The sequence below is a fragment of the Vulpes lagopus genome, chromosome 17 (assembly GCF_018345385.1).
Source record: "Vulpes lagopus strain Blue_001 chromosome 17, ASM1834538v1, whole genome shotgun sequence".
In the NCBI taxonomy this organism is placed as follows: Eukaryota; Metazoa; Chordata; class Mammalia; order Carnivora; family Canidae; genus Vulpes; species Vulpes lagopus.
This window is the reverse complement of record NC_054840.1, coordinates 16,148,955-16,174,814: the sequence shown is the minus strand read 5'-3', so window position 1 is coordinate 16,174,814 and position 25,860 is coordinate 16,148,955. Positions and strand designations below refer to the sequence as shown.

General features: G+C 44.9%; 1 protein-coding gene across 4 annotated transcripts in view; it reads left to right on the top strand.

Annotated features, from left to right (window-relative positions):
• The first annotated feature begins 301 nt into the window (after positions 1-301).
• LOC121477339 (schwannomin-interacting protein 1) overlaps positions 302-25,860 on the top strand; it is a 121,134-nt gene continuing 95,575 nt past the window's right edge. The window contains exons 1-2 of one of the 4 annotated variants that reach the window (XM_041731547.1): positions 302-369; positions 1,418-2,134. In XM_041731547.1, the coding sequence (XP_041587481.1) occupies positions 1,436-2,134 (699 nt within the window). In that variant the 5' untranslated portion in view covers positions 302-369; positions 1,418-1,435. The other 3 variants (XM_041731548.1, XM_041731550.1, XM_041731549.1) reach the window with 3 other exon arrangements.

The following is a 25,860-nucleotide window of genomic DNA, read 5'->3' as shown; positions in this document are numbered from 1 at the left end:
AGAAAAATTTGAAGGCGCAGAGCCAGTGCACGTGCCAGGAGGGGCAGGTCACCTGATACCCACCTCGTCCCCTCCTTTACGGTCTCCTTGGTCGGAGGCGGCCAAAGGGGGCTCTGGAGGTTCGCCTGCACCTTTGGCACAGATTCTCCTCCCCAATTCCAGGTATCGGGCCCATCCTACGCTTGACCCCTCCGTTCCCCAGACACCCTGGTCTCCGAGGCCAGCCTCAGCGTGCGGTGCGGCCCGGAGGGGGAAGGAAGCGTGAGCTAAAGCAAAAGCAACAGGTTCCGCCCACAGCCTGAACTTGCAAGGGGAGCCGGCGAGGCGACTGGAGCTGGGCGGTGGAGGGAGAGGAAGTGGCCGAGGAAGGTGGAAGGGAAATGATGGTGCATGACCACTGAGCACGCGTCGCTCCGGGCTCCCACATGGGCTATGTCTGCGCGCGTGGGGCGGGGGGGGGGCTCGCCGGCTCGCTCGGGGGCTTCCGCGTGGGTGAGGATGCGCCGCGCCGGGGCCGTGGGGTACGGCGAGGCTCAGGCAGGGTAGCGCGCCCCGAACCCAGGGCTGGAGACGCGCCCGGGAAATATAGTGCGTCCGGGGGGGGGGGGGGGGGTTGGAGTCCCGCGGCCTCCCAGGGGCCGCGCTGCGAAGTGGCCGAGTCTGCATCCGGAGCCCCGCGCCCGCTTCCCCCGGCCTCTCTCCGGCCCCTCCAGCGCCATCCCCGCGCCGCCTCCCGCCCCAGCCCGCCGCCGCGAAAACCGGGAGAGCGGCCTCCGCCGCGCCCGGCAGCCTCTGGGCATGCTCCGTGGCGGGACCCGCTCCCCGCGCGAGGGCGCGTCCTCCCCGCGCCGGGCGCCCCGGGCCGCACACCTCGGCGGAGGCGAGCGCCCCCCTGCCCCGGGCGGTCCGGCGAGCCGGGGAGGGGAGGGGAGGGGCGGGCGGGCCGGGGCGGGGCGCGGCGGGGCGGGGCGGGGGCGCCACCTCCGAGCTGCCGCGGTTCCTTAGAAAGTGGAGCCGGGCTCGGAGCGGATCGCGGCTGCCCGGCGGGGCGGGGAGGGCGGGGGGGGCCGGCGCCCCGAGCGAGGTGCGGATTCAGGGGCCGCCCGCCCTCCGCGCGGTCCCGCCCCCGGGGAATCCTAATTCTCTGCCAGAGCGTGTGGTTCCCGGAGAGTCCTCGGGGCGGGGTGCTGGGCGCCCGGCGCGAAATGGTCACAACAAAGTCCATGCGCGCCCCGGGGCCCCTCTGGAGGAAAGTGTCCGCGCCCGCGGCTGGGCACCCCCTTTGCTAACCGGAGGGTCAGTCGCTGGGAGGGAGTGGGGGGGCCCGAGCCTCGGGGCGCAGCTCCGGCCGGGTCGGGGTGCTCGGGGCAGGCTCGGGCAGGCTCGGCCCGGCGGCTCACTCTCTGCCTCCCCCCAGGACTACCGAGAGGATGGGATGGATCTCGGCAGCGACGCCGGCAGCAGCAGCAGCAGCAGCAGCAGCAGCCGCGCCAGTTCGCAGTCCAACTCCACCAAAGTGACCCCTTGCTCCGAGTGCAAATCCTCGTCGTCGCCGGGGGGCAGCCTGGACCTGGTGTCTGCCCTGGAGGACTATGAGGAGCCCTTCCCGGTCTACCAGAAGAAGGTGATTGATGAGTGGGCGCCGGAGGAGGACGGGGAGGAGGAGGAAGAGGAGGACGAGCGCGACGATGCCCGCCGGCCGGCCCGGGAGCCGGGGGGCGTGAGCGCCAGGACCCGCGGCGGGGGCGGCGGCGGCGGCGGCGGCGGCGGCGGGGGCACGGGCGCCAGCACCGTCATGCCGCCTCCCGTGCCCAACGGCAACCTGCACCACCCGCACGACCCCCAGGACCTCAGGCACAATGGCAACGTGGTGGTGGTGGCCGGCCGGCCCGGCGGCTCCCGGGGCCCCCGCCGCGCGGTGCAGAAGCCGCAGCCCGCGCGGGGCCGACGCGGGGGCCGGGGCCCGGCAGCTGGGGTCCTCCCGCTTCAGCCGGCGGACGGCGGGACGTGCGTGCCCGAGGAGCCCCCGGCGCCCCCGATGGACTGGGAGGCGCTGGAGAAGCATCTGGCCGGACTGCAGTTCCGGGAGCAGGAGGCGCGCAACCAGGGCCGCGCGAGGACCAACTCCACCTCCGTAAGTTGGCCGGGCGCGTGCCCACGCGCGCACACTCGCGGACGCCCCCAGGCCCGCGCGCCCGGCCCGCTCCCCCGGGGTGCGCCTGCGGCGGCTGCGGGCGGCGGGTGCGCGGGTGCGCGGGTGCGCGGGCGGAGGGAGGGGCGGGGCGGGGCGGGGCGGAGGGCGGGGCGGCCGGGGGGCAGCGGAAAGTCGGGCTGCTGGGGCCGGCGACTCATTTTAATGGAATTACTTGCGGAGACGAGGTTGTGAGTCACTTGCACGAAAATAAATCCGGGGAGATCTTGGCACCGGAGCCGGGGCCCTGCGGGTGATATTTCAAGTCGTTAGTAGTCGTGGCCGTGTCGGCCGTGGCGGGTCTCCCTGCGTTACCACCGGGGTCTCGCCCGTGCGTGGGCTGGCCCCGTGCACACGCTCCCGGCCGCCTGCCCAACCTCGGAATGGCTCCTGCATTCGAGTGGGTGACGCCCCCCCCTCTGAGACTGGGCGGGGGGGAGCCTATTGTGGACCTGGGGGATGGGGTGGTTGACCTGCCCCGAGGAGGGAGCGGTTGTTGCCTCTGTGGCCTGCACCTCGCTGGGGAATCCTTCCTTGTCTTGCTGAGGAGCCCCTGGCAGTTCCTTGTCAGAGGCCACTGCCTCAGTTCAGGAGATCCAGAGAGGGAGGGGTGCAGAAGTGGAGGGGGGAGACGGAGAGAAGGAGGGCTGCATCTATAATAAGAAGCCCTGGCAGGTTTGCACTTGTCTCAACATCTCTCCTGCCCCCGAGACGGGAGCAGATAAATGACTTAAAAGAAAAACATCAGGCGTGGAGCTCTGCTGTGTATCACTGCTTTGAGATAAAGCAACAGTTGTAATTTGAAATGGTTAATGATGTCCCTAAATGGGGCTGAAGGGCACGCAGTGGCACCGAGCTGCTTTCCGTGTGTGGCAGCTGTGCCGGCAGTGCGGGAGAATGCTGGCTTGCAGGTGTAATTTTTTGGCTCCAGGGCCCTGGGGCTACTGGAAATTGGGTGCATGCACTTGTGACTTCAGGGGTGAGGACAGTAACCGTGATGCACGGAGAAGTTGGCACGGTTTCTATCAGACAGAGCTCTTGGCTGACAGAGCCCACTGGTTAGTGTCCCTTGGGAAACTACCTATTAAATTAACACATTCATTTTAATCCCAGCTGTTTACCAAGTCCACTAGCAGATGTGGAATCTTTCCATTACAACCAATCCTCTCTCTCATACTTTGCAATGGAAAACACCCCTTTCCCACTTAGTGCTTGGGAAAAATACCTGATTAAGCTCCCTGGACTTAAACAGTGACTTGAAGATAAACACATTTTGTTTACCATTGCATGACATTTTTACATTCCAGGAGAATAATTGGTGTACGTGCCAAGTTAGGATTTGACGATGACATCGAGCTCCATTATTTAAAAGTTCTTAAACAAAATGTTATGGAGCACCTGTTTGCTATGTGCTAAATGCAAGGTCTAATCCTCCGTGCTGCAGTTACACATGTGCCCATGTGAGACTTGAATTTTGGTGTGGGAAGATAGGGATGCGGGCTGACTCCCCTCTAGGAACTTAAAATTTAATGAATTACTTAACAGCATCCCTTCCCCCCCCACCCCCCACCCCAACACCAGACACGCCCACAGCCTTGTTACTGTGAGGACTTTGTGAATCTTGCCTTCTCTGGCAATCTTTGAAACCAAAGGTGTCTCCTCACCTATTGAACAATTTACATATTTGGGTCCCCCTCCCTGCACCCCAGTGCCCCTGAAAATGCCCCGTCTGGGCATTTCCTCCACAAGTTACACAGAGAAGTTTGGAACCCATTTCTTTAAAGCAAATATGAATACAGAAAAAAAGGGGAAGGGAAGAGCTTTTTAGGGTGTTTAGTCAATTTTACCATTTTTTTGCTTGTTAATAACAAAATTACTAGCCAATGTCAGTTTAGAATAGTGATTTTCATACTGTAAGTTATTGATGAAATCACCTTAGCATTTAAAAAAAGAATGAAATAAAATAGAATATACCACTATCTATTGCAGGTAGTTACCGTAAGTTTGGTTTTAAAAACTTTTGGTTTTATGTAATGCTGGGTCGTGATGTAAAACTTATTTCGCACTGTGGGTTGTTGTCATAAAATTTTAAAAACACTGATTTCAATCCTCTTTACTCCTGCCTGGAATAAGTGGGAGAATTTATACCTATGAGGACAGAAACTTGAGAATAACAAAGCAGTCATCTAGAAGAGAAAGCCTATCTAGAAGTTGTTCAAATCAAGTATTTTTGCTCCTCCTTAAAAAGTTGTGTATATAAATGGAATTAATACAGACTACTGGGAGGAACGGTATAAAGTGGAAAAGATGAGTGTTTTCTCCTTTACCTTTGAAGAGAACCAAGTAACCTTTTCCCACCTGAGGGAAAACCCCCAGTAGGGTTGCCTGTATTGGAATCTAGTGGCTGGTTCCTTCTATCATTGCAGATGACTCATCCCAAAGTAAAGTAAGGCACTCTGGCGTGTTTTCTAGTGCTTATCACTACCTGACATTCTCTTGTTTGGTTTCCCTTCATTTTTGGTTTCTCTAGAATCAAGTTGTAGTGTAGAAGTCTTGCCTGGCTTTTAATTGCTGTAACCTAGTACCTGTGATAATGCCTGGGATACAGTAAGTCCTCAAATACTGAATGAATGAATGAATCAATCAATCAATCAATCAGTCAATCAGACAATGGTCTATTAGGCACACATGCCCCAGACCTAAGCCAACCCCCTCATATAGCAGTTGAGAAAACCGAGGCCCATTGAAGTTAAGTCACTGGGCCTAAGGGCCCACTAAGTAACCTATGAAAGACTTTCTTCTTACACCAAGACTAGGGGGGTTTTGTTTGTTTGTTTTTTCTCATTTTAAGGCTAAAAACAATTTGAAGTAAAAGGGAAGGAAAGGTTTCCTAATGACAAGTCCCCCCTTCCCTAGTGTATATTAAGGACCTAAGTAATTAAGAAATAATCAAATCCCATTAAATATGAATCTCTTCTCACATATATGGTTTTAGTTTTGGTCTGTTTCGTTGGAATAGGCAGCAGCAAGACCTCAAAGTGAAGGATGAGATCCCAAAAATGTGTTTGCCAAAAAGAAAAAAAAAATGTGTTGACCATCAGTCATTCCTAATCTAGGCAAAATTTAGAGGCAAATTTAAGAACACACAACATCTAGGTGGGATTTAAACCCTAGGGCTGACCTTTTCTTTGTGAAAGGGTTAAAGCAGCTAATTTCTCCCTTGGTGTCAACTAGGAATGATGGGCTTGGATCCTGCCAGGAACTTTCTTTGGGGTCAGAGCTCTAAGGTGCCAGAGGGAGTCCTGAAGGAAACATTTTGGTGACCTTACATCCTGCTACCCCTCTAGACAGGCTTGCCTCTAGTGGCCCAACCTCCTCCTTGATGGAGCAACCCCCACCTCTATGTCAGAGCCTTGAGGGTAGCAAAGTTTCCTTTTCCACTGCCTTATCCCCAGTAGCTCCCTCCTGCTTGGCACAAATGCCTGACACACAGAGGGAGGGAGCCATTCAACCCAACAGCCGGAACTACTCCCAGAAGTACCCGCTCCAGTTGGCCAGCCCCTGCTCATCTAGTACCTACCTGTTTCTCACAGTCCTGCCCTGGGCCTGCATCACCCACTCATCAAGGGCCACACACAGTTAAGGAGTAAAGAAAGATACTGGAGACTGGTGCCTTTGATATGAAATCTAGAACTAGTGTGGCAAGTCCTACTCCCTGATATTCATATTCACCCCAAATTCTCATTTCCCTGCCTACTGTGTTTGGTAAATAGGGCAATCCTAGGGAAACCCAGCTTCTCTCTTCTCATTGCAAACCTGAGCAGTCCGCTTTCTCTTTTTGCCTGCCTCTTCTGGATCTTACTTTGTCTTGGGATCACTCTTTTGCCGATTCAAGGGTTCCCCTCCACTTGGCCCAGTGGGGTGGGAGTGCCCATTGCCTCAAGGTACTCCTCTTCCTTTTTTTTATAATTCTTTTTTTTTAAGACTTTATTTATTTATTCATGAGAGACACACAGAGAGAGGCAGAGACACAGGCAGAGGGAGAAGCAGGCTCCATGCAGGGAGCCTGATGCAGAACTCAATCCCAGGACCCTGGGATCACAACCTGAGCCAAAGGCAGATGCTCAACCACTGAGCCACCCAGGTGCCCAAGGTGCTCCTCTTCCTAACTGGACTATAATTCCACCTCTTTTTCTCAATGATCTTTCTGTGAGGTTTTTCACTTCTTAGGGTTTGAGTCCTCCACATTGAGCCTATTTCATCTTTGGGAACTCACCCTCTATTTTCACCCTCTTTTCTCACTTTGGATTCTTTAAAAAAAAAAAACTATATAGGTTGAATTGACAATCCACTGCACACATCTGAAGTGTGCAATCTGATGGGCTTTGATACATGTGTACACTTGTGAAACCATCCCCAAAATTAGATCATGACCATATTTCTCACCCCAAAAAGTATCCGCGTGCCCCTTTGCCATCTCTCCATCCCATCCCTTGGCAACCACTGGTCTTCTTTCTATCATTGTAGGTTAGCTTGCTTTTTCTAAAATGAATGTAAGTAGAATCATATAATATGTACTCAGTTTTTGTCTAGCTTCTTTCACTCAGCCTGTAATTATTTTGTGATTCATCTATGTTGTTTTGTACGTCAATAGCTCATTACTTTCTGTTGCTAGGTAGTGTTTCATTTTATGGATATACCCTATTTACCTGTTGATGGACATTTGAGTTGTTTCTAGTTTCCATGACTCATGGAAGTGCTGGAATTAATTCATAGCAACATATTCTTTCTTTTCTCTTGGGTAAATACCTGGGAGTAGAAGGGTTGGATCATATGGTAGGCAACTGTAGAAGTTGCCTGTTTTCCAAAGAAGCTGCACCATTTTATGCTTCTGTCACTGTGATTATTCATGTGCTCCCTGTAACCTTGGCTTCCTGTCCCACTGGTTGCTCTGTTCCATCTGTGTCCTTGGGGACTTGCAGAACATCTCTCTCTTCAGGTGACTGGGGTGATTGCTTCCCTCCCTCTTGAAACAGTGAGAGTACCAGGATCACATCTTGCACCCAACTGGAGTCATTATGCCCACTGTTCAAAAATACCCATTTTTGAATTAGAGAAGAGTTCTAGTTGTAGACCCAACACATTTTAATTATGGTTTTATTATTTTTAGTGCCTGTGACAGGTGTATTTCCTCTTTTAATGAGAAGATAAGAATAATTTTAATTGGTGTGTTAATTGAAAGCAAATTTTCCTGATGAAGTTTTTTTCCTAAGTACTTGAAAACAATTTGTCTTTTTATTTGTTTTTGCTATTAACTAGTAGCAAACTTCAAATCGCCTATATTTTTTCCTAGAATGGTAGTAATTACAGGTTGTTTTCAGTGTATTATTCTGTGAGAATTCCAGCCGCGGTCCTCCTTTCCCATCAGTGACACCACTGATGTAGCTTGAATGGCTGAGTAGCTTGTTTCTCTAGTTATTTGGGCTATGTTTAAATTATATGAATTCCCATTTTTATAGACTGAGTTAAGAGGTCTTTATTACTCCTACAAAATATTATAAAATTTGTAAGTTTAATAAATCATGTGATATGGCAGCCTGGGGCACAGCAGTGAAAATAATCTGTGTGGTGTACAACTATCTCTTATTCCTGTTAGAGGACACTACATGATATTGTTAAATCTTTTTTTTTTTTAAATCATAATCAGAAACTACCAGGACTAAATGTACCCTGTGCTTCAACCTTTTACCTTGAAATGTTTAGTGTCATCTTTGCCTGTTTTTCTGATTTATGTTGATATTTGTTTAAGAGCTGCAAAGGCTGCTCTATCCATTAGTGTGTACTCAAGACTTTAAAGAAATATATGGTTGGCTTAAAAACAAATTAGATTGCAAGTGACCTACATGTTCCAGGGCTCTGTGTGTATTTAAACTACCATCACATGGCCCATCCTATAGTAGAACAGCCCTTTTTGATAGTGTCATGGTTGGACTAAAGGACATCTTTGCCTACCAATTGGTCTGCACATAGTGGTCCTTTAAAACATCCTAAGGAAAACTTTTAGAGTGCATATCTGAGAAACAGTTGTAGACATTCTCATCACACATTCATTGAACTCTGTGAACATCTCACCACTGACACCCTGTCACCTTCCTTCCTTTTCCGGCTCTGCCACACTTCCAAATCCAGATCCTTTGCCTGGCATTCCTTATTCACTCAGAAAGACCTGGCATGAGCCCCTTGCTTTGTAGCAGGTCTAGATGCTTCTGTCCACCAAATGCCCAGCACTTGCTTCTCCAAGGCCTATTCTGACTCAGGGCCTCACCTCTTTGGGACACTGTATCTGATCAGCTCGCCTTTCTGAACTTTTTATTCCACTTGTGTACCACTTCTGCACACTTAGGTTTTGAAAAAAGGCTTTCTAGTTTTAAGTGTTTTCATCTTATCACATTCCATCCTCATGACACCTAAAACTTGAACAAGGCAGTAATTATTTCCATTTTAAAGATGATAATACTGAGGCCCAGGAAGATTCAGGGGATTTACCTGAAGTCCCAAACCTGACAAAACTCAGACCAGACCTGTCAATTCTGACTCTGCTTCAGTGACACTGTCTTATATTCTCAATTATCTGTTCATGAGTATGTCTCTTATCTACCCAAGTGCTAGTAATATTAATTCCAGGTCCTTTCTTAAAAACTTATCTAAACTCTATGACATTACATTTGCATTTAAAAAGAGAAATTTGTTTTTACTCCCAGACCTTTGCCCCTGAAGATATGAATGGTCTTTGTTTTCTTACTTTCGAAATTCAGTCCCAGGTAATTTAACAAAAAGGGCCTTTGCAAATGCTTTTCTTAACCACTTTTTGCTCCTTGAGCTGGACCAGATGATGCTTTATAATGCCAGTAACTAGGGGATTATTTTGCATACAATGTATGTAGAAATTCAAGTGTCAATTATGAAATTGAACATTTTTAATAGAAAAGTAATAGAATTTTAAAGGCAGAAAGGATCTAAGAGGTCATCTCATCCAACCCTTCCCATTTTCAAGGGCAGAAATAGGTCTATGGAGATTAAACACCTTTACCCAACTTCACCCAATGTCCTCAACCCAAGCCTCCCCAAGTCTGGAAGTAGATTCTACTTTTTAGCACTTGATCAGAAGTTTTCATTTTATTGTTTCTTTCTCTTTTTCCTTTGTTAAACCAACATTTTCAGGCAATTATAAATTGCTTTCTTCCATTCAGACTTCGGCTCATCACTGTGTATATTTCCACCAACAGAACAGTGCTCTCCATGAACCAATGATATTTTCTATCAGTGCTCCTTTTCCTGTCTCTGCAGCCTCCTTGCCATCACTGGGCCACACGGTTCTTCTCTCTTATGGGGCCAGAGGATGGCTGGCACTTGAGAACTTTGCAAGGAGCCTCCTGAGTTCTAGAAGACGGAGAGGGGAGCAGTGGGAGAGTTCAGGCTCACCCTTGAGCAGGTCACTTCCACAGACAAAGTCCTCCCGTTGACTGTCAGGCCATGAGGTGGAGCCGGGGTTCAAGAAAGATAGGGGAGAAAAGATCTCTGTGCAACTCACCCACAAGTGGAAGTACAATTTTAAGTGAATAATTGATTGCAAGCCTCCCAAAGGGGAAAATAACAACCAAGAAAAAACTAGAGAGAAGAGTATTTGTGGTGTTCAATAGCAGCCCATGAAATCGTCTCCATTAGGACATCAGGTTTTGTCAGAATGTGGGTGAGAACAAGGAATGGAAAAGTAGACCTCAGGAAAAGGAGATGTAAAAAAAAAAAAAAAGGAAAAGGAGATGTGTTTGGGTTTTTGTTTTGTTTTGTTTTTTTGTTCAAGATTTTTTATTCATTTGAGAGAGTGAGAGCATAGCAGAGGGAAGGGTCAAGGGGAGAGGGAGAAGCAGACTCTCCACTAAGTGGGGAGCCTGATGCTGGGCTCGATCCCAGGACCCTGGGATCATGACCTGAGCCGAAAGCAGATGCTCAACCGACTGAGCCATCCAGGTGCCCCTGTGTTTGGTTTTTTATGATCCCCAAGTGATATTTCTTAGTTTCCCACTTAAATATGTAGAACTGAGCCATCGCTAATTCTTCTTGTCAGGTCCATGACATTTGTAATAACCATTCTCCTTCATTTAGCCAAGCCTCATCAAATCTGTAAGAGCCTGCACTGTTTCAGATGTTCTTGGTTTATTCCTTTGCTTTGTTTTGTTTTTGGCTACTACTTCCTTTTGTGATGTTATTTTCCTTTGGTGAAAAGTAAAATATTCAAAAGTATTCTACTTTGGTGGTATTTTCTCCTGAAAGTTAATGTAATTTAAAGGATGATGGCTTAGGCCATGAAATACTCAGGTTATAGGAATGAACTCAGCCAGTGTTTGTTCAGCTCCAGGTTGATGGGTTTTTTTAAAAGTACTTGTAAAATATTTTTTAGTTGCCTGTAACGGATGTGAAGTTGTATTAAATAAAGTAGAGCTTACTGGAAGCAAAAGAGGTACCAATTTTTTTTTGTCTAGCTTTATATATCAGATTTCCTAACAATTGCCACTTGTATCTGTACATTCTACTGATACCCTTGAATCTCCACCCAAATATTTTATACTAATTTGTAATTGAATGACCTTTTTTTGGTATATCCATCATCAGCAATATCATATTCATCTTTTTTCTTCTTTTATTTCCTTCCATTTTTCAAAGTTACTCCTTGGCATTTATGCTTCTTGAAAGTGGTTGTGGATCTTTCTTCCTTGGGATATTAGCATAGTATATATATTTTTTAAAAAGCTTCAGTTTTTATGGGTTACAAGAAGCCATGCATTAGTCAGCAGCTGATTTCTGCAAGTTTATCAGTTCAAGAGGGTTTTATTGCCCATGTCCTCATAGAGATGATTGATCCTTCAAAATTCTTTCTTATAGAAATGAATGTCTGAGTTGTTTGTAGAGTTGGGTTTTTGTTTTTGTTTGTTGGTTTGTTTTTTACAAAAAGCATCTAGTAAGAAGATGTGAGGCTGGTGTTTAGGGTGCTTAAAAAAGGACAGAGGACAGAGCGCAAGCCCTGTAGCCTCACAGCTAGGCCTCCAGGTGGCAGATTGCCTGCCAGGACTTCCTTGAGCTCCCTGGAGCTGATGTGTTTCCCCCTCAGCAGTGCACACCCATTGCTGCCTCCTCTAGGATCCCCCCACTGTGATCCTCAGCCTGTGGTCTGTTTCTTCTTTCATGTGTGTGCGGGTCCCTTGTCTTTAGAGAACCAACTCAAAGTCTGTATGAAAGTGGCTTCTCCTCTGATGACCAGGGCCCCTGGACAGTTAACCTCATGGATCACCTGGTGATGAGGAGATTAGGACAGGTACCCCCCCGCCCAGGCCTGCTAGCAGTGGCTGAGGTCCCCTCAGTCACAAATGGGTCATAGGCATGTTCAGAACAAAACAACAGGTAAGTTGTGGCAACTACTAAACTAACGTAATTTGATTCTGCTTCCTTCTGGGTTTGCCATATATGGAAAGAATTTTGCTGTCTAAAAAAGTTTAAAGGGAGTGAGGTAATTTCCTTATAATTCCTAAGATCTCCAGCAGCGTTGTAAATTTAGATTTGAGGTTAGAGCATTAAAAAATAAAAACAGAACCAAAAAAGCTGCTATGTTACGAAATGCTGGGGCATTTCTGATGTCGGGTCCAGCAGCGTAATAGCTCATACCCCCCTTCCCCCACGTACAGAAAGAGTAGCATTAAACTTATTTCTAAAATAAGAAGGGCCTGGACCTCTGGGAACCTGCACAGTGTCTTCTTAGAAGAAAACTTAAAGGCTAATCTCAACTCCTATAAAAATAACATGTTTTCAAATAGTTTCAAAACCAATTTAGACTTCTGTTTTTCTCCTCATGGCACCAGTAGCTAAAAATTATACCACTTATGAAAATTGCAGACAATTTTTTTTCTTTGTGCAATCTTACATAATTTTTGGTCCATTTTGACCTGGTCTGACATTTTATTATGAGCAACTGCATCTTAAGTGCTCTTCCCTTTTTATTACCACTCTAAAATTGGTAAGGAGTAAGGGAGAAGACCACTGGGATTTTATTTTTGAATACTCAAATTATGCAACCAGTGATCTCCTGCTAGAGTCGTTACCCAGCCTACAGTGGCCCCATGGTCTGACCCAAATAGCCCTTAAAGTCAGATCTTGTTCTAGAAGAAAAACTTTGGGTAGCAGTAACTTTAGAACTTTTTTAATATACCTGCTTTACTGCTATATGGTGGTTTCGATATTAGAAATTTTTTTCTTGTGTTTCCTACAGAAACACTCAACAAAGCAAAGGTATAACTGTTGGGTGCCTACTGACATACAAGTGAGACCCTGACAGAAATTCCAGTGTGCTGGCAGCCTAATTAGAACTCGGCTTTACTAATAAGCAATCACACTGGGAATGAGAATTATTAGAGCTGGGAAGGAATCCACCGCAAGGATGGCAAACCCAGATGCTTCCAGAGGCTGCGCAGGTAACTAATGAGGGCAGTGGGTCAGGGGGAAGCAGGGCCCGGGTGAGCTAGAGAGCGTGTCCCAGCCATAAAGGGGCAGCTGTTCTTTCCTACTGGCTGATTTGTTGCCATGCTGGGATACAATCTCAGCATTCTGATATATCAGGAGAAGCCCAAGACCAGGCTTTTTTTTTTTTTTCCAAGACCAGGCTTTTGTGAGAAATATCTTGAGTATGAAATTTTGGCAAGTAACTTAAAAAAGAAAAACCACACATAATTTTGTAGGGCTAACAAGCATATCAGCTCTTCAAAATACAGCTCCTGGGCTACCAGCTTCCCTTCCTACACCAAACCCAATCTCTTCGTTTTACAGATGAAAAAAACTGAGACCCAGAGAGATAAAATGACTTATCCTCAAGTGAGGGTGAGTTGGGTGAGTTGGGAGTAGCTTGCTGAGAAGTCTGGTGAGATACTAGAAATGAGAGATGCTAGGGAAGAAAACTCAGGAAGAAATGTTCGGATTTACTGACTACCAGAAGTCACTTCCCCTACCTCTTTCAGTGCTTAAAATAATTTGAAACAATAACATCCAGAGGGACAGAAAAAGAGATAACAGTATACACTTTATTCTGTTTTACTTAATTTTTATACACATCCCATTACTTAGGATTTGCTTTTCTCTTTCATCTTCAAAGCAGTTCAGAAACTGATTTCTTTTATTTGGATTCAGGGAAATATATTATGATTTCTTTCTTTATTACTTATGAATAATGAAAAAGGAAGAACTCTTTAAGAAAAAGTTACCTTAACCACACACACACACACACACACACACACACACACACACACAGTAAATGGTCTCAGTTCTTTTATCTGCTGGAAATTCATCTGAGACCATTTAATTCAAGGGATAGTAGTAGTAGAAGTAAGTTTTGATAACATTTCTTGTTATTATATAGAATCTAATGAAAACCTCAACATTACTGAATCATATTTAATTTCATCTGTTACTACCAAATATAGTGTTGGAAATATAGAGGTTAGGAAGTTTTTTTTTTTTTTTTTTTCTTTTTCCTCTTTAGAACTGCTGGCTCTAAGTACAAAGTCAACACAGTTTTCAAACAAACAAGACAAGTTTGGGGTCTTGATTTACTTTCCTTTAGAAAAACAGGAAACATTGTTCATTTAGCTTTTCAAACACGGCTTTTTACTTTGGAATAACTTAAGATTTACAGAGGAGTTACAAAGATAGTACAGAAAGCTCATAAATATCGGTCACTAGCTCCTCCTGATGTTAACATCTCGTATAACTGGCACACTCGTCAACACTAAGCAACAAACATTGACACTATATTATCACCTAAACTACAGGCTTTATTTGGATTTATATTAGCTTTTACCATTAAAAAGGTATTGCAACTAGTCACCAAAGGTAGTAAGTAATAGATCCTTGTCGACTGTGGCTTGAGAGGGGGAGAGCTAGGTTCTTCCATAGTCTCCCTTACCTCCCCACAAAGTCATCCCAAGCGAACATGAAGCCTAAGCAAATATTCTGCTGTGTGTTTGCCTGTAAATGTGTTGTGTGTGTGTGAGTGTGTGTGTGTGTGTGTGTGTTTAAGATTTTATTTATTTATTCATGAGAGAGACAGAGACATAGGTGGAGGGAGAAGCAGGCTCCCTGCAGGGAGACTGATGCGGGACTGGATCCCAGGATCACAACCTGAGCCAAAGGCAGATGCCCAACCACTGAGGCACCCAGGTGCCCCATGGTAATGTGTCTTGAAGACCATTCTCCTAGCTTCTCTCCCAACCGGGTTGCCTCACCGGGTCTCTCGTAGGTGGGAACTCTGTGGCTGCACTGTGGGGAAAGCATGTGCAGTGAAACCAAAGAGCAGGACTAGTAAGGAGAGAAGCGTACACAAACTGGAAGAGGGTACCACCCCTCTCATCGGGAGGAGGTTGTGAGGGGCTGTGTTGGGATTTCTCAACTATAGTATAAGTTACATACTTGGCCATCGTCCCTTTCCTTTGGGCTGTAGAATGGCCGTAAGTTGTCATTGTCCTCTGGAATGTTATTTGGTTCACTAACATCCAAGTCATTTGTCTGTTTGTTTGTCTTTAGGAATCAGCTTTTCTGCTAAAGAAGGCGCTTGTTCTTTAAAGTTAAGCTTCTGGTGGAATTGCAAAGGTTCTGCAAGTGGTATGAAAGTTCAGGCAGTAGGGAGTGAGTTGACTAGAGAGAGCTGTAAGTGATCTGGGGGGTGAACACCACTCAAGATGTGACATGAGTGATATGTTGTGGGAACACATTTGGGAGATTTCACGGATTAGAAACAATAAGGTAATGGGTATGAGACTCTTGCACTCTTGCAGGCCTGGAAAAAAGGATTGACCTATCAGGATGTTTAATATTCGTTGACCGAATCATCGGAATTTTAAAAACTAAACTACTACCAATGGGCACCAGACATGGTTTTGTCAGCAGTAGGCTATCCCCGTGACTCAGTGATTTCTCATAAAGAGGGCTTCCTAGTTAGTCATTCTCTGCCTTTGGTGGCCTGGCTTGGCTGACAGGATCGGTGATTTCCTCTTAGGCTTGTTCAAATTTCCCAGAATTCTTTTACTAATTACATGTTCAATGTACTGTGGATTATGATACTACTAAGTAAATGTTTCTTTCAGCAAAACCCATAAAATCACATTGGGAACTGTGCTTTCTAGACCAGAATGTTTTGAATAAATACATCAATTTACATACTCTCTTGGAATTCATTAGATGCTGTGCTGGAGGACAGGATGTTTTGGCATCCCTGACCTCTATATTCTTAGGTTCGCCCTCACACATGGTGGATGTTCATGGACTTTGTGCCCAGCATAAGTTACGCTTCCTGATAGCGCCCAGTTTCCTTTTAGGGAGTTTCCCTTTCCTGCTGTGTATGATTTTGGTGGAAGGGTAATTGAAAATGTCTGACTCATGTTCTGGAACCTCAGCCCTAGAATCTCCTTGCCCTGGCTCTGCTGCAGGTGGAAGAGCTTCCCTGGGACTTTGGGTCTAGAGCGCTCACTACAAGGCCCTCAGAACAGCTGGAAGCCCTCGCAGTGATGACTGCTGCCAAGCCCTTGCCGTGAGGGACCATGGCCTGCTTCTGCTGCCTGACCTTCCCTGTCTCCCTTTCTTTTTCTATGTCTCTAGTTGCTGCCCCAGTGTCTACTTCCTGTTGAGTCTGAGAGTTTAGATCAGCTGGTGTTGGTTTTCTCGCTTTCAAATCAGGAACCCTAACTAATAACACCACTGACTTATGAGTCAAGTTCATAAATGGTATCTGTAGGCTCATTATCACTAAATAGAAGTCAAATATTTTAGAGTCTCTCACAGAATCATTGAATATCAAAGGTGGAATGGACCTTAAAGCTCAGCTGGCCCAATCCCCTTCATTTTACAATGAGGAAATAAGTACATAAAGCAAGAGAGAGACTTTGGAGGTGTCATAAACAGAACATTGACATCCTGCACAGAGACCTCCTGTCTTATCCACCCTGGGCATCTTGTCCACACACCCTCATTCTACTCCCCTGCCCCGTGACTCATGGTACCCATTTATGGGATGACTGGGCAGATCCAGGGGTGACATCAGTAGCCTTGGAAAGGATCAAAGTTAACTCACATACGGTTCAACCTATGGCTGGTGATGCTAATACCAAGATTCAAACACTGGGCTGAAACATCAGCAGGCATTACTCCAGTTCCCTCTGATGCCAGTCCAAACGTGTTCTTGTGATGCAGCCGAGACTTTGTATAAGGAAGTAGTTATTAGCAGGCTCTGGAATCAGACAGACCTGGCCCAGAATAGTAGTCGTAGCCTCCTAATGATTATTAGTATACAAACTGGTATCTTGGTGTAAAATCTCCTATAAATGTTTAATGTGAATTAGAGAATATCTTCTAACCATTCTTTATTTTGTAGAAACTATGCTCTTGTTTGATCTAAGTGTAGCCAGTCTCTGAGTTTTAAATAAACTTTTTGAGTTCATTTTGGAATAAGAGCTAGATTTTATTTTTTTAATTTTTTTAAAGATTTATTTATTTATTCATGTGAAACACACACAGAGAGAGACAGAGAGAGAGAGAGAGAGAGAGGCAGGCAGAGACACCGGCAGAGGGAGAAGCAAGCAGACTCCTCGCAGGGAGCCTTATGTAGGACTCCATCCCGGATCCTGGGATCACACCCTGGGCCTAAGGCAGAGGCTGAACTGCTGAGCCACCCAGGCGCCCCAAGAGCTAGATTTTAAAACTGCTTATGTGAAGCTTTTCAGCAAAACATAGTCCACAAAATGTTGTCTGCCAAGTCCTTCCTAATATATGCCATTATTTTTTTCTTCGTGGCCTATTCAGTCAGTAAAGACATATTGAACACCTACTGTGTGTTAGGTATGGAGGAAGAGGATGAGCAGATGCTCACTTGGAGCTGTCATGTCATGAGGCTTCTTGCCCTCATGGAGCTTGTAGCCAAGTGGGGGAGGCTGACCTAAATCCGGTAAGCACACAAATGTGCCAGATGCTGCTGGAGAGGGTGATGATGCTCTGAGAAGTAGAGATAAACATGTCAAACCTGTTTTAATGATAATAACAATAGCTATTACTTACTGAGTGCCAACTATGGGCAGGTACTGAGTTGACTGCTTTTTACTTATTGTGCCTAATGCTCACAGTGAGGTGAGGTGGATGCTGTTACTTCTATATTATAGATGAGGGAGCTGAAGCTTATATAAGGCAGGATCACAGAGCTAGCGTGGGTCTCGCTGGCTCCAAGGGCCGTGTGCTTTCCACTTTCAACTAGTAAAACTGCTACACCAGATACTTGGAATTTAGGCTCTCTGACATTCATTACATGATAACTGCTTGTCTTTGCTAATGACTGTGGCCACATCTGAACATCTGTAATCTCTGGATATACAATATCTGCTTATACTCACAAGGTGCTATCTGAGACTTCTTCATAAATGAAAACTTTTATTTAATTAATTAAAAATTCATTCAAGGGGTGCCTGGGTGTCTCGGTTAAGCATCCAACTCTTGATTTCAGCTCAGGTCATGCTCTTGGGGTCATGGGATCCAGCCCTGTGTTGGGCTCTGTGCTCAGAGTAGAGTCTGCTTATGCCTCTCCCTCCACTCCTCTGCCCACTTGCATGAACTCTCTCTCGCAAATGAATAAATAGGGTCTTTAAAAAAATTAAAAGTAACCCTACGACCCAGCAATTGCACTACTAGGTATTTACCCCCAAAGATACAAATGTAATCATCCAAAGGGGCCCCTGCACCACAATGTTTATAGCAGCAGTGTCCACAATAACCAAACTATGGAGAGAGCCCAGATGCCTGTCGACAGATGAATGGATAAAGAAGAAATGGCATATATATACCATGGAATATTATTCAGGCATCAAAAAAATGAAATCTTGCCATTTGTCACAATGTGGATGGAATTAGAGGATATTATGCTGAGTGAAATAAGTCAATCAGAGAAAGACATTTATCATATGATCTCACTCATACGTGGAATTTAAGAAAACAGGATCATAGGGGAAGAGAGGGAAAAATAAAACAAGACAAAATGAGAAAGGGACATAAACCATAAGGGACTCTTGGGATCCCTGGGTGGCGCAGCGGTTTGGCGCCTGCCTTTGGCCCGGGGCGCGATCCTGGAGACCCGGGATCGAATCCCACATCAGGCTCCCGGTGCATGGAGCCTGCTTCTCCCTCTGCCTATGTCTCTGCTTCTCTCTCTCTCACTGTGTGCCTATCGTAAAATAAAAAAAAAAAAAAAATTTAAAACCATAAGGGACTCTTAATCATAGGAAACAAACTGAGGGTTGCTGGAGGGGAGGGGGCTGGGCAAATAAGGCAACTAGGTGATGGGCATTAAGGAGGCCATGTGATGTGGTAATGAGCACTGGGCGTTATATAAGACTGATGAATCACTGAACTCCACCTCTAAAACTAATAATACATTGTATGTTAATTAATTGAATTTAAATTTTAAAAATCAAAAAAAGTAAAAAAAATAAAAATAAATTCATTCGAACATAAATACATAGCTTTATGTTTCTTCCCTTCTCTTTGAAGGTTCCCAGGAATACCCCTATTGCTTGTTTCTAATAAATCTGTCTAGTCCATTAAGACTAGTCAAAAACTTGCCCTACATGTTGGTTTGAAGGAGTCATAATAATCCTCTGGTTGAGCGGAGGTTCAGAGAGATAAAATGGTGCATTCCTGCTCTCTTGACACCCAGTCCTGAGCTAGCTGCTCCTCATAAATTGTTTTGCCTCTAGAATGGGACTGTGGGTCACTAAGTTATTGGCAGCCATAAATAATGGAACATGCCTCAGAGTCTTTGCCATGTGATGGGCAACACACAGAGAGCTTTCCTTGCAGAAGTCCTGGTACCACTTTCAGAAGTAGCATCATCTGGGGCATCTGAAGTAAAAGAAATGACCATCTTAAGGCCCAGGAAGGATAACAAGGTCGGGTAGGGTGAAGTAGAGGGGGCTCAGGCTACAACAGAACCCAGTGCCTCCTGTGATTTTTTTTCTTGCCCAATCATGTACTTATTCACTTAACAGCCACTTATATCCAGTAGCTGCATGTTGCTGGACACTAGGGAGATGAAATGGCTCTGAGCTATGTCCAAGTGGCATATTTATTTTGATGAGAGAGGTGGACATTAAACAACTTCCTCAGGTAGTTATTTAATCTCTGAGGTAAATGCTGTGAAGGCAGGTCAGGGAGACTAGAAGCCTCTCCCTCGGCACCTGCTGAGGCAGCTGCAGGTGGACAGCTGACCCAAGACCTGGAGAGAAAGGAACCCAGTGCAAGATGGGATGGCCAGAGCTGCCCCAGGGAGCTGCGGCAGGTGGGGATGGGGGTGAGGGGGCCAGGGAAGGAGTTTGGAAAGGTTTGTGGAAATCAAGTCAGGACTAGTCTGAGGAAAATTGCTCTCCTTCCTAACAAACACACCCCAGACATCTGAGTCTGCACTTCATTTATGGAACTTTCCACCATTACTCCTAAAAACCACCTTTTATACAATAAAATAACCGTGCAATTTTCCTGTAGTAAATTCAAAATATTTTTTTATGCTGCAGAGGGTTTAATGATAGACACAATGCTTGAAATGCCATTTCCTTATACCCAGAGAATTGGGGTACTGTGGCGAATGGAGCCTTTTAGGGAATTAAGTGGGAAGAAGCTATTTGAATTCAGTAGTGAATTAATGTTAAACTTCTCAGGCACCAGGAAATTCTCGAGTGTTTTGGTTTAGAGGCGTTGACATATTTGTGGGGTTCGTTGGTGTATTTGTGGGGTTCGTATCCTCTGGGCTGGGAATATGTTAAAAGGGAGTCCCAGCCTTGCTCCTTTATGAGCTCCTTGGGATTTACCTGAAGCTTTAGGCACACTGACCTGAGATGGGGCCAGAAATGTTGAAATGCCAGATGTTGACAGGATTGGGGGCAAAGAGTCAGGCATTCTAATGTCAGCCACGTGAGCACTCAGTCCTGGGACTTCCTCACAGAAGCGTCCAGAGCTCTGCAGGCAGGTTCAGGGAAGTTAGGGAAACCCCTCCGTTCCCCCAATCCATCTCTCTCGTCTGCCCACCCACAATGAAAAACTGTTGAATGTCAAATAGTTTGCAACTTTGAAGTGAAATGTTTCCTGCCACATGTCATCCAGTTGAGCAAGTCCACACCTGTTCATCTGGTCGCTGGTTAGTAGAAGGAATGAAAGAGAAGAACCCTGTGCCTTTGAGCTAAAGCATTTTAAATACTTATTACTCTGATTCACCTTCACTGCTGGTTTCCTTTTATCTTGACACTGTAAGTAATGCATGAGCCTTCCTACGGAACATTGCAGATCTCATTTAAATGGTAAAAACGTCTCCAGCCCAGGTGATCAGCTTGTTAGAAGAGCCATTTGCTACACAAGAAACATGAAATGTTTTTGTCTGGTTGGAGCCTAAGGACTCCCTATAACGTGGGTGGCACCCATCAGTTTCTATTACTATTTTTCTTTTACCATTGGCTTCTGTTCCTTTAGTTATCCTTCCAAATAGCATCATGCTGGGTCTAAGAAGATTATTTACAAATCTCTATCAAAAAACAAAACTGTGCAGGTTTTAACATTAAGTGGAAGTCAAAAGAAATCCGGAATTTTCTCCTTGGCATGGTTGCTTTGCTTTATAACCCAGACTGACCTAGATCTAGGGGTTATGAACCAGATAAGTATTGTGTGGTTTTTCTCTAACCCTTCTCCGTTAAAAAAAAAAAAGGCTTTAGAGTGAACCCAAGGCTTGTAATACTTTGAAAAATAATCACAATTATGTATGATTCGTTTTATATACCTATTAATGGCAATACACTTAAAACGCCATAGCAGACCCGTTGTGCAACTTCTCAATTTGATAGCTTTTCTGAAAAGCCTAACCATGCTTCTATAAATGTAATAAAAGCTTTTTTCATATTAAAGGCATGTATTGGGAGATGGAATGTTTCCTTCTCCCTACATAACTGCACAGTGATTAAATATTGACTAAGAGCCAGGAGTTGACAGCCAGCGGCCTCACCCTGGTAAATGCTGATGTGTGCGGTTGAATGTAAATACAGAGCCATCCATCCCCCCAGGGCCATGGCTTTTTGTTGGGAAGTGGGGAGCAGCAAGTTGTGAGTTATGCACAAGGTGTCACATTTGAGTGCTACAATAGAAGGATGTAATTTGAAACAAGTAATTCCTTTAAAAGCAACCCAACTCTGTCAAAAGAAAAATATATTTTCCTAATCAATCTGAATAAAGAGGATGTTAGTCAGAAGTTTTAACAAAACATCCAGGGTCCCACTGAACGCTGCTGCTTGCAGAAACAAAAGAGCTGTCTGTCACTGGAACCGCTATTCTCTCACAGACAATGATTACTTAGTTTATATGACACAAACTGGTTGAAATCATCAGATTTATTTTTGTGATACTCATTTGATTGGGACATTTGCTCATTTGATTGGGACATTTCAATACATCTTCTATATTTTGGTTGTATGTGTATTTTCTTTTTTGTTGTGTTTTAAACAGTCTGAACCTTTAAAATACACAATCAGTTTTTTCTCTCCCTCTTTGGGGGGGGAGGTGCAAAATGAGATGTTTTGCTTAGTTTCGAGAAGAAAATACCTTTCTTTGCATTTTTTTCTGGTTAATAAGGTTCATTATAGATCTAATTATTTTCATTCTAAGACTTTTACACTCTGCAGCAGATACCTGACATGTGTTTCAGAGCAGCTCCCTGTCTGGGTTGAGCCTTTTGTTTGGGTTGTCTTTTAAACACTAGAAGTTGCTGAGGCACCTTCTTCTAATTTTCCCTTGCCTGTTTGTTTACCTCATGCATGTTCACACAGACTTGGCTCAGGCCTATAAATCCAGTCTGTGGAAGCTAAGTGACTGTCAGCCTGCACCAGGGCCTGCCGCAGCGTCTGCCCCTTGCTAAGGGTTTAGGGAGTCAAAGGGATACGCTATGAAATGTGAATCCATTTCCTCAAATTCTGGGGTTTTGTTTTGTTTAGGTGAATGGGGAACAAATCCAACAAAATAATTCTTAGTGTTTTCCCTTTGTAGTTTAACGGTTTTCAAAGAGTCAGCCTCAGGACAGACTACTTTGTTGGCTCTAGTCCTCCTTTCTACAGCCTCTGCCTACATTTAGACTGGCTCCTCACTCAGCCTGAAGCAGTCCAGCAGCACTAAAAATCTGGCATATTTTCAAAGCAATTTGACTTGGTCTTCAGAAGGCAAGGGTGGAGGTGAGCCAAAGAATGTTTATTTTTTCTGATTTCATGTGGCAGATAGAATGACCATCCCAGACTTTTCAAATAGTCTGATCAAGATGACTTTTGACCCTCAGAAACAATCCATTCAGCCTAGAGACTAAGCTGTGCCTCTGTCCTTAGCTGCCTCTGCTGAGCATCTAACTGAGATGTGGCGGGGATCGTCCTCGTCCATGTGTTCTGTTCTTATCACTCAGGAAAGTACATTCTTTAGGTTAATGTATTGGGGCAAACACTAAAAGTAACAGTATGTGAGACTAGGTTTTCAGTTTCACTCTTTTCAGAAAAAACAATGTAGTGATAAGAATCTACTCTAAAATCATGCTGTAGATTATAAGGCATAACAGAAATGACAAGATGCAGTCACTGCACTCATGCCACTTAAAACAGTGGGTCCTGTGGATAGAACGGAATCTTAAGAATAGCCTGCTGAGTGCTGAGCATCCTTTCATTTATAAGAAATTAAACCCAGAAATACTAAATACGGTTCCTGAATATGATTTCCTGTTGGTTATCTATACACTCTAGAAGATTCCTGAGGAGATGTTTATTGCTCACAGGAATTTAGGGGAGGTGTCCTCAGGGTTGACTGTTTTCCAAGAGCCCCCTCACAGGGGCAAATTAGCCACTTCCTTTTCTCAGTGGGTTGACCACAGTTCATACATATATCAAAAATATAGAGAACCTACTACATTGTAGGCACTGAAGCATACAGTACTGGAAAAGAGAATCCTAGTCTAATGTACACACACATTAAACCTGTGTTAGGGTTTTCCAGATAAACAAAACCAATAGGTATGTGTATGTTTGTGTGTTTGTGTGTGTGTGTGTGTGTGTGTGTGAGAGAGAGAGAGAGAGAGAGAGAGAAAGAGAGAGAGAAAGAGAGATTTATGTTAAGGAATTGGCTCTTGCCGGGATTGACAAGTCTCAAATCAATAGTGCAGGCTGGCAGGCTGGAAATTTCAACAAGAGTTGGAGTCTTCAGTCCAAAGTCATTCTGGAGGCAAGAGTTCCTTTTTTCTATAGGGGACCTCAGTCTTTTCCCTGCATCCATCAGCTGTTTGGATGAGTGAGGCCTACTGTATTATAGAGGGTAATTAATCTGCTTTACTCACAGTCCATGAATTTAAGTGTTAATCATAAAAAATACCTCTATTAACAACATCTAGACTAGCATTTGACCAAGTAACAGAGCACGATGGCCTAGCCAAGTCGACATCTAAAGTTAACTATCCATTCCCTACCCACCCTCAAATAACTATGTCATTTCAATTTGAAGGCTCTCAAACTTGAGCAGACATCAGAATCCCCTGGAGCGCTTGTTAAAACAGAATGCTGGCCTTTACCCCCTTCACTCAAGAGATTTGGGGTTGGGCCCAGGAATTTGCAACTCTAACAAGTCCCAGATGATGTTGATACTTCTGATCCAAGGACCACACTTTGAGAATCATTGCTTTATGTAATCCAGGATCTGCCCCTTAGCCTCGTGGCTCAGAAACATTTTGTGATTATAAGAAAGGTAGTTTTATTTTTCAGAGATGGACTCAAATAATTCAAGATTACCAAGCTGATGTGTAAAATATCAGTGCAAATTTATTGACTTCCGATAAGAACTAAAACCATGATGGTGAGCAGAATAATCACATCAGCTTGAGGGAAGGGTAGTTCCTCCTAGGGCAGCTCCATGGGACACTGAGCAGAAGGAGATGGAGAATCAGCCAAGGAATGGGATGGTTGATTGTTTGCTGCACACACACACACACACACACACACACACACCCAAGGATGGTCACATTCTTATCAGCCAAGACCCTCTCTCCCTGGACTTTGTACAAGGATTAGACAGGGCCATTGTTTCGGGAATGGATCCTTTAAGTGGAAAGCTTTTGTTTTTACCGGTCTGATGTAAGTTATTCTCTGTGCTGCAAACTCTACTCAACAGTGGGGCTCAAAGTCCACAGAGATTGGAAATACTTTTGGCGAATCATTAAACATTTAATTTTTATGGTAAGATTTCATTAGATGTAACATATACTGTTTTTATGAAAGAGGAATGTGGGCAGCATTAGAATGTGTTAATGTGTGTCCTTTATATGTTGAGTTTCCCTTCTTGGTTGTTAATTTGAGTAAAGATACAATCTCCCCTTTACAAGATTATTTCTATCTTTCTTTGCACATCTTCTCAAAGTCAAAGGAACTTGACTTTGAAAAAACATTTATACATTTCATATATTCAAAATGTTCCATGTCCATTTAGAAATCATTTTTCCCAAGCTTTGGCGTCCTGCCTCCATTATACTATTTTTAGATTTCACATTAAGAATGGGATTCCTTTCTTAATAAAGATATTTGAACCAGTTGTGTTGTAAAAATATTGTGTTTATCTTATTTGTTTTAATGTTCTTATTTTAGAATCCTGCAATTGCCCTTATCAGTGTTAAAAATTTGGCCCCTTGGATAAAGACAGATCCTTAAAACTGGTTCTGAGAAATCAGAATATGGGCTGAGTCTGCATAACCCCTCACACCATGCCTACCATGAACTTCTTGTAAAAAAACATTTGAATAAATAGCCTTAGCCTTTGGAGATAGTGCATGGAGATTTAGTGCATGGACCTCCGTGTAGACAAGTAGTAGATCCATACCAATCTCAGTGACATGGCACAAAACAGGTGCATTCTCATGTTTATTAACCTTCTGGTTTCATTGTCATACTCTCCCAGGGTCCAGTCAGCAAACAGAAAACCATTCTACAAGTTTCAGGAAGTAGATTTAATACTAGAGAATTGGTTATGCAAATAAAGGAAGAACAAAAAGTGGACACCAAGGTAATCCAGAGACTAGTAATGGCAAGAAGCAACCACTACCTTGAGGATTGAGGGAACAAAAGGGAAGAGATAGTGTTACCAGAATCTTCCTTGGAGATGCCTCATGTGGATAGGCCCTAGCCTGGGATTGTGGTAGAGGGGGTGGGGGGACATAGCCATGCTTGAGGACCATCCTTGGGGTACATCTGGCAGCCACAGTTCACAGAAGGGTTGTCCTAGGACTGGTGCTCTCCGCAGCTGCAGGAGGAATGCCCCAAAGGAGCTGGACCTTGTGAAACATCTTCCTCCTCTGCTCTCATTCATCAGTCCACTGGTGCCTCCTGTGGGCAGGATCTAGCAGGGAGCCAGGTGGCAAAGAAGCCTGAGAAATGTGGTTTACAGAGTCTCAGCCTCAGCATCCTAGAGCAGAGGCTCATGGCTTTCTTTGCTTCCCTTCCTTCCTATGTGGATCTTTACTATCAGTTTTACTCACTTATTTCTATTTT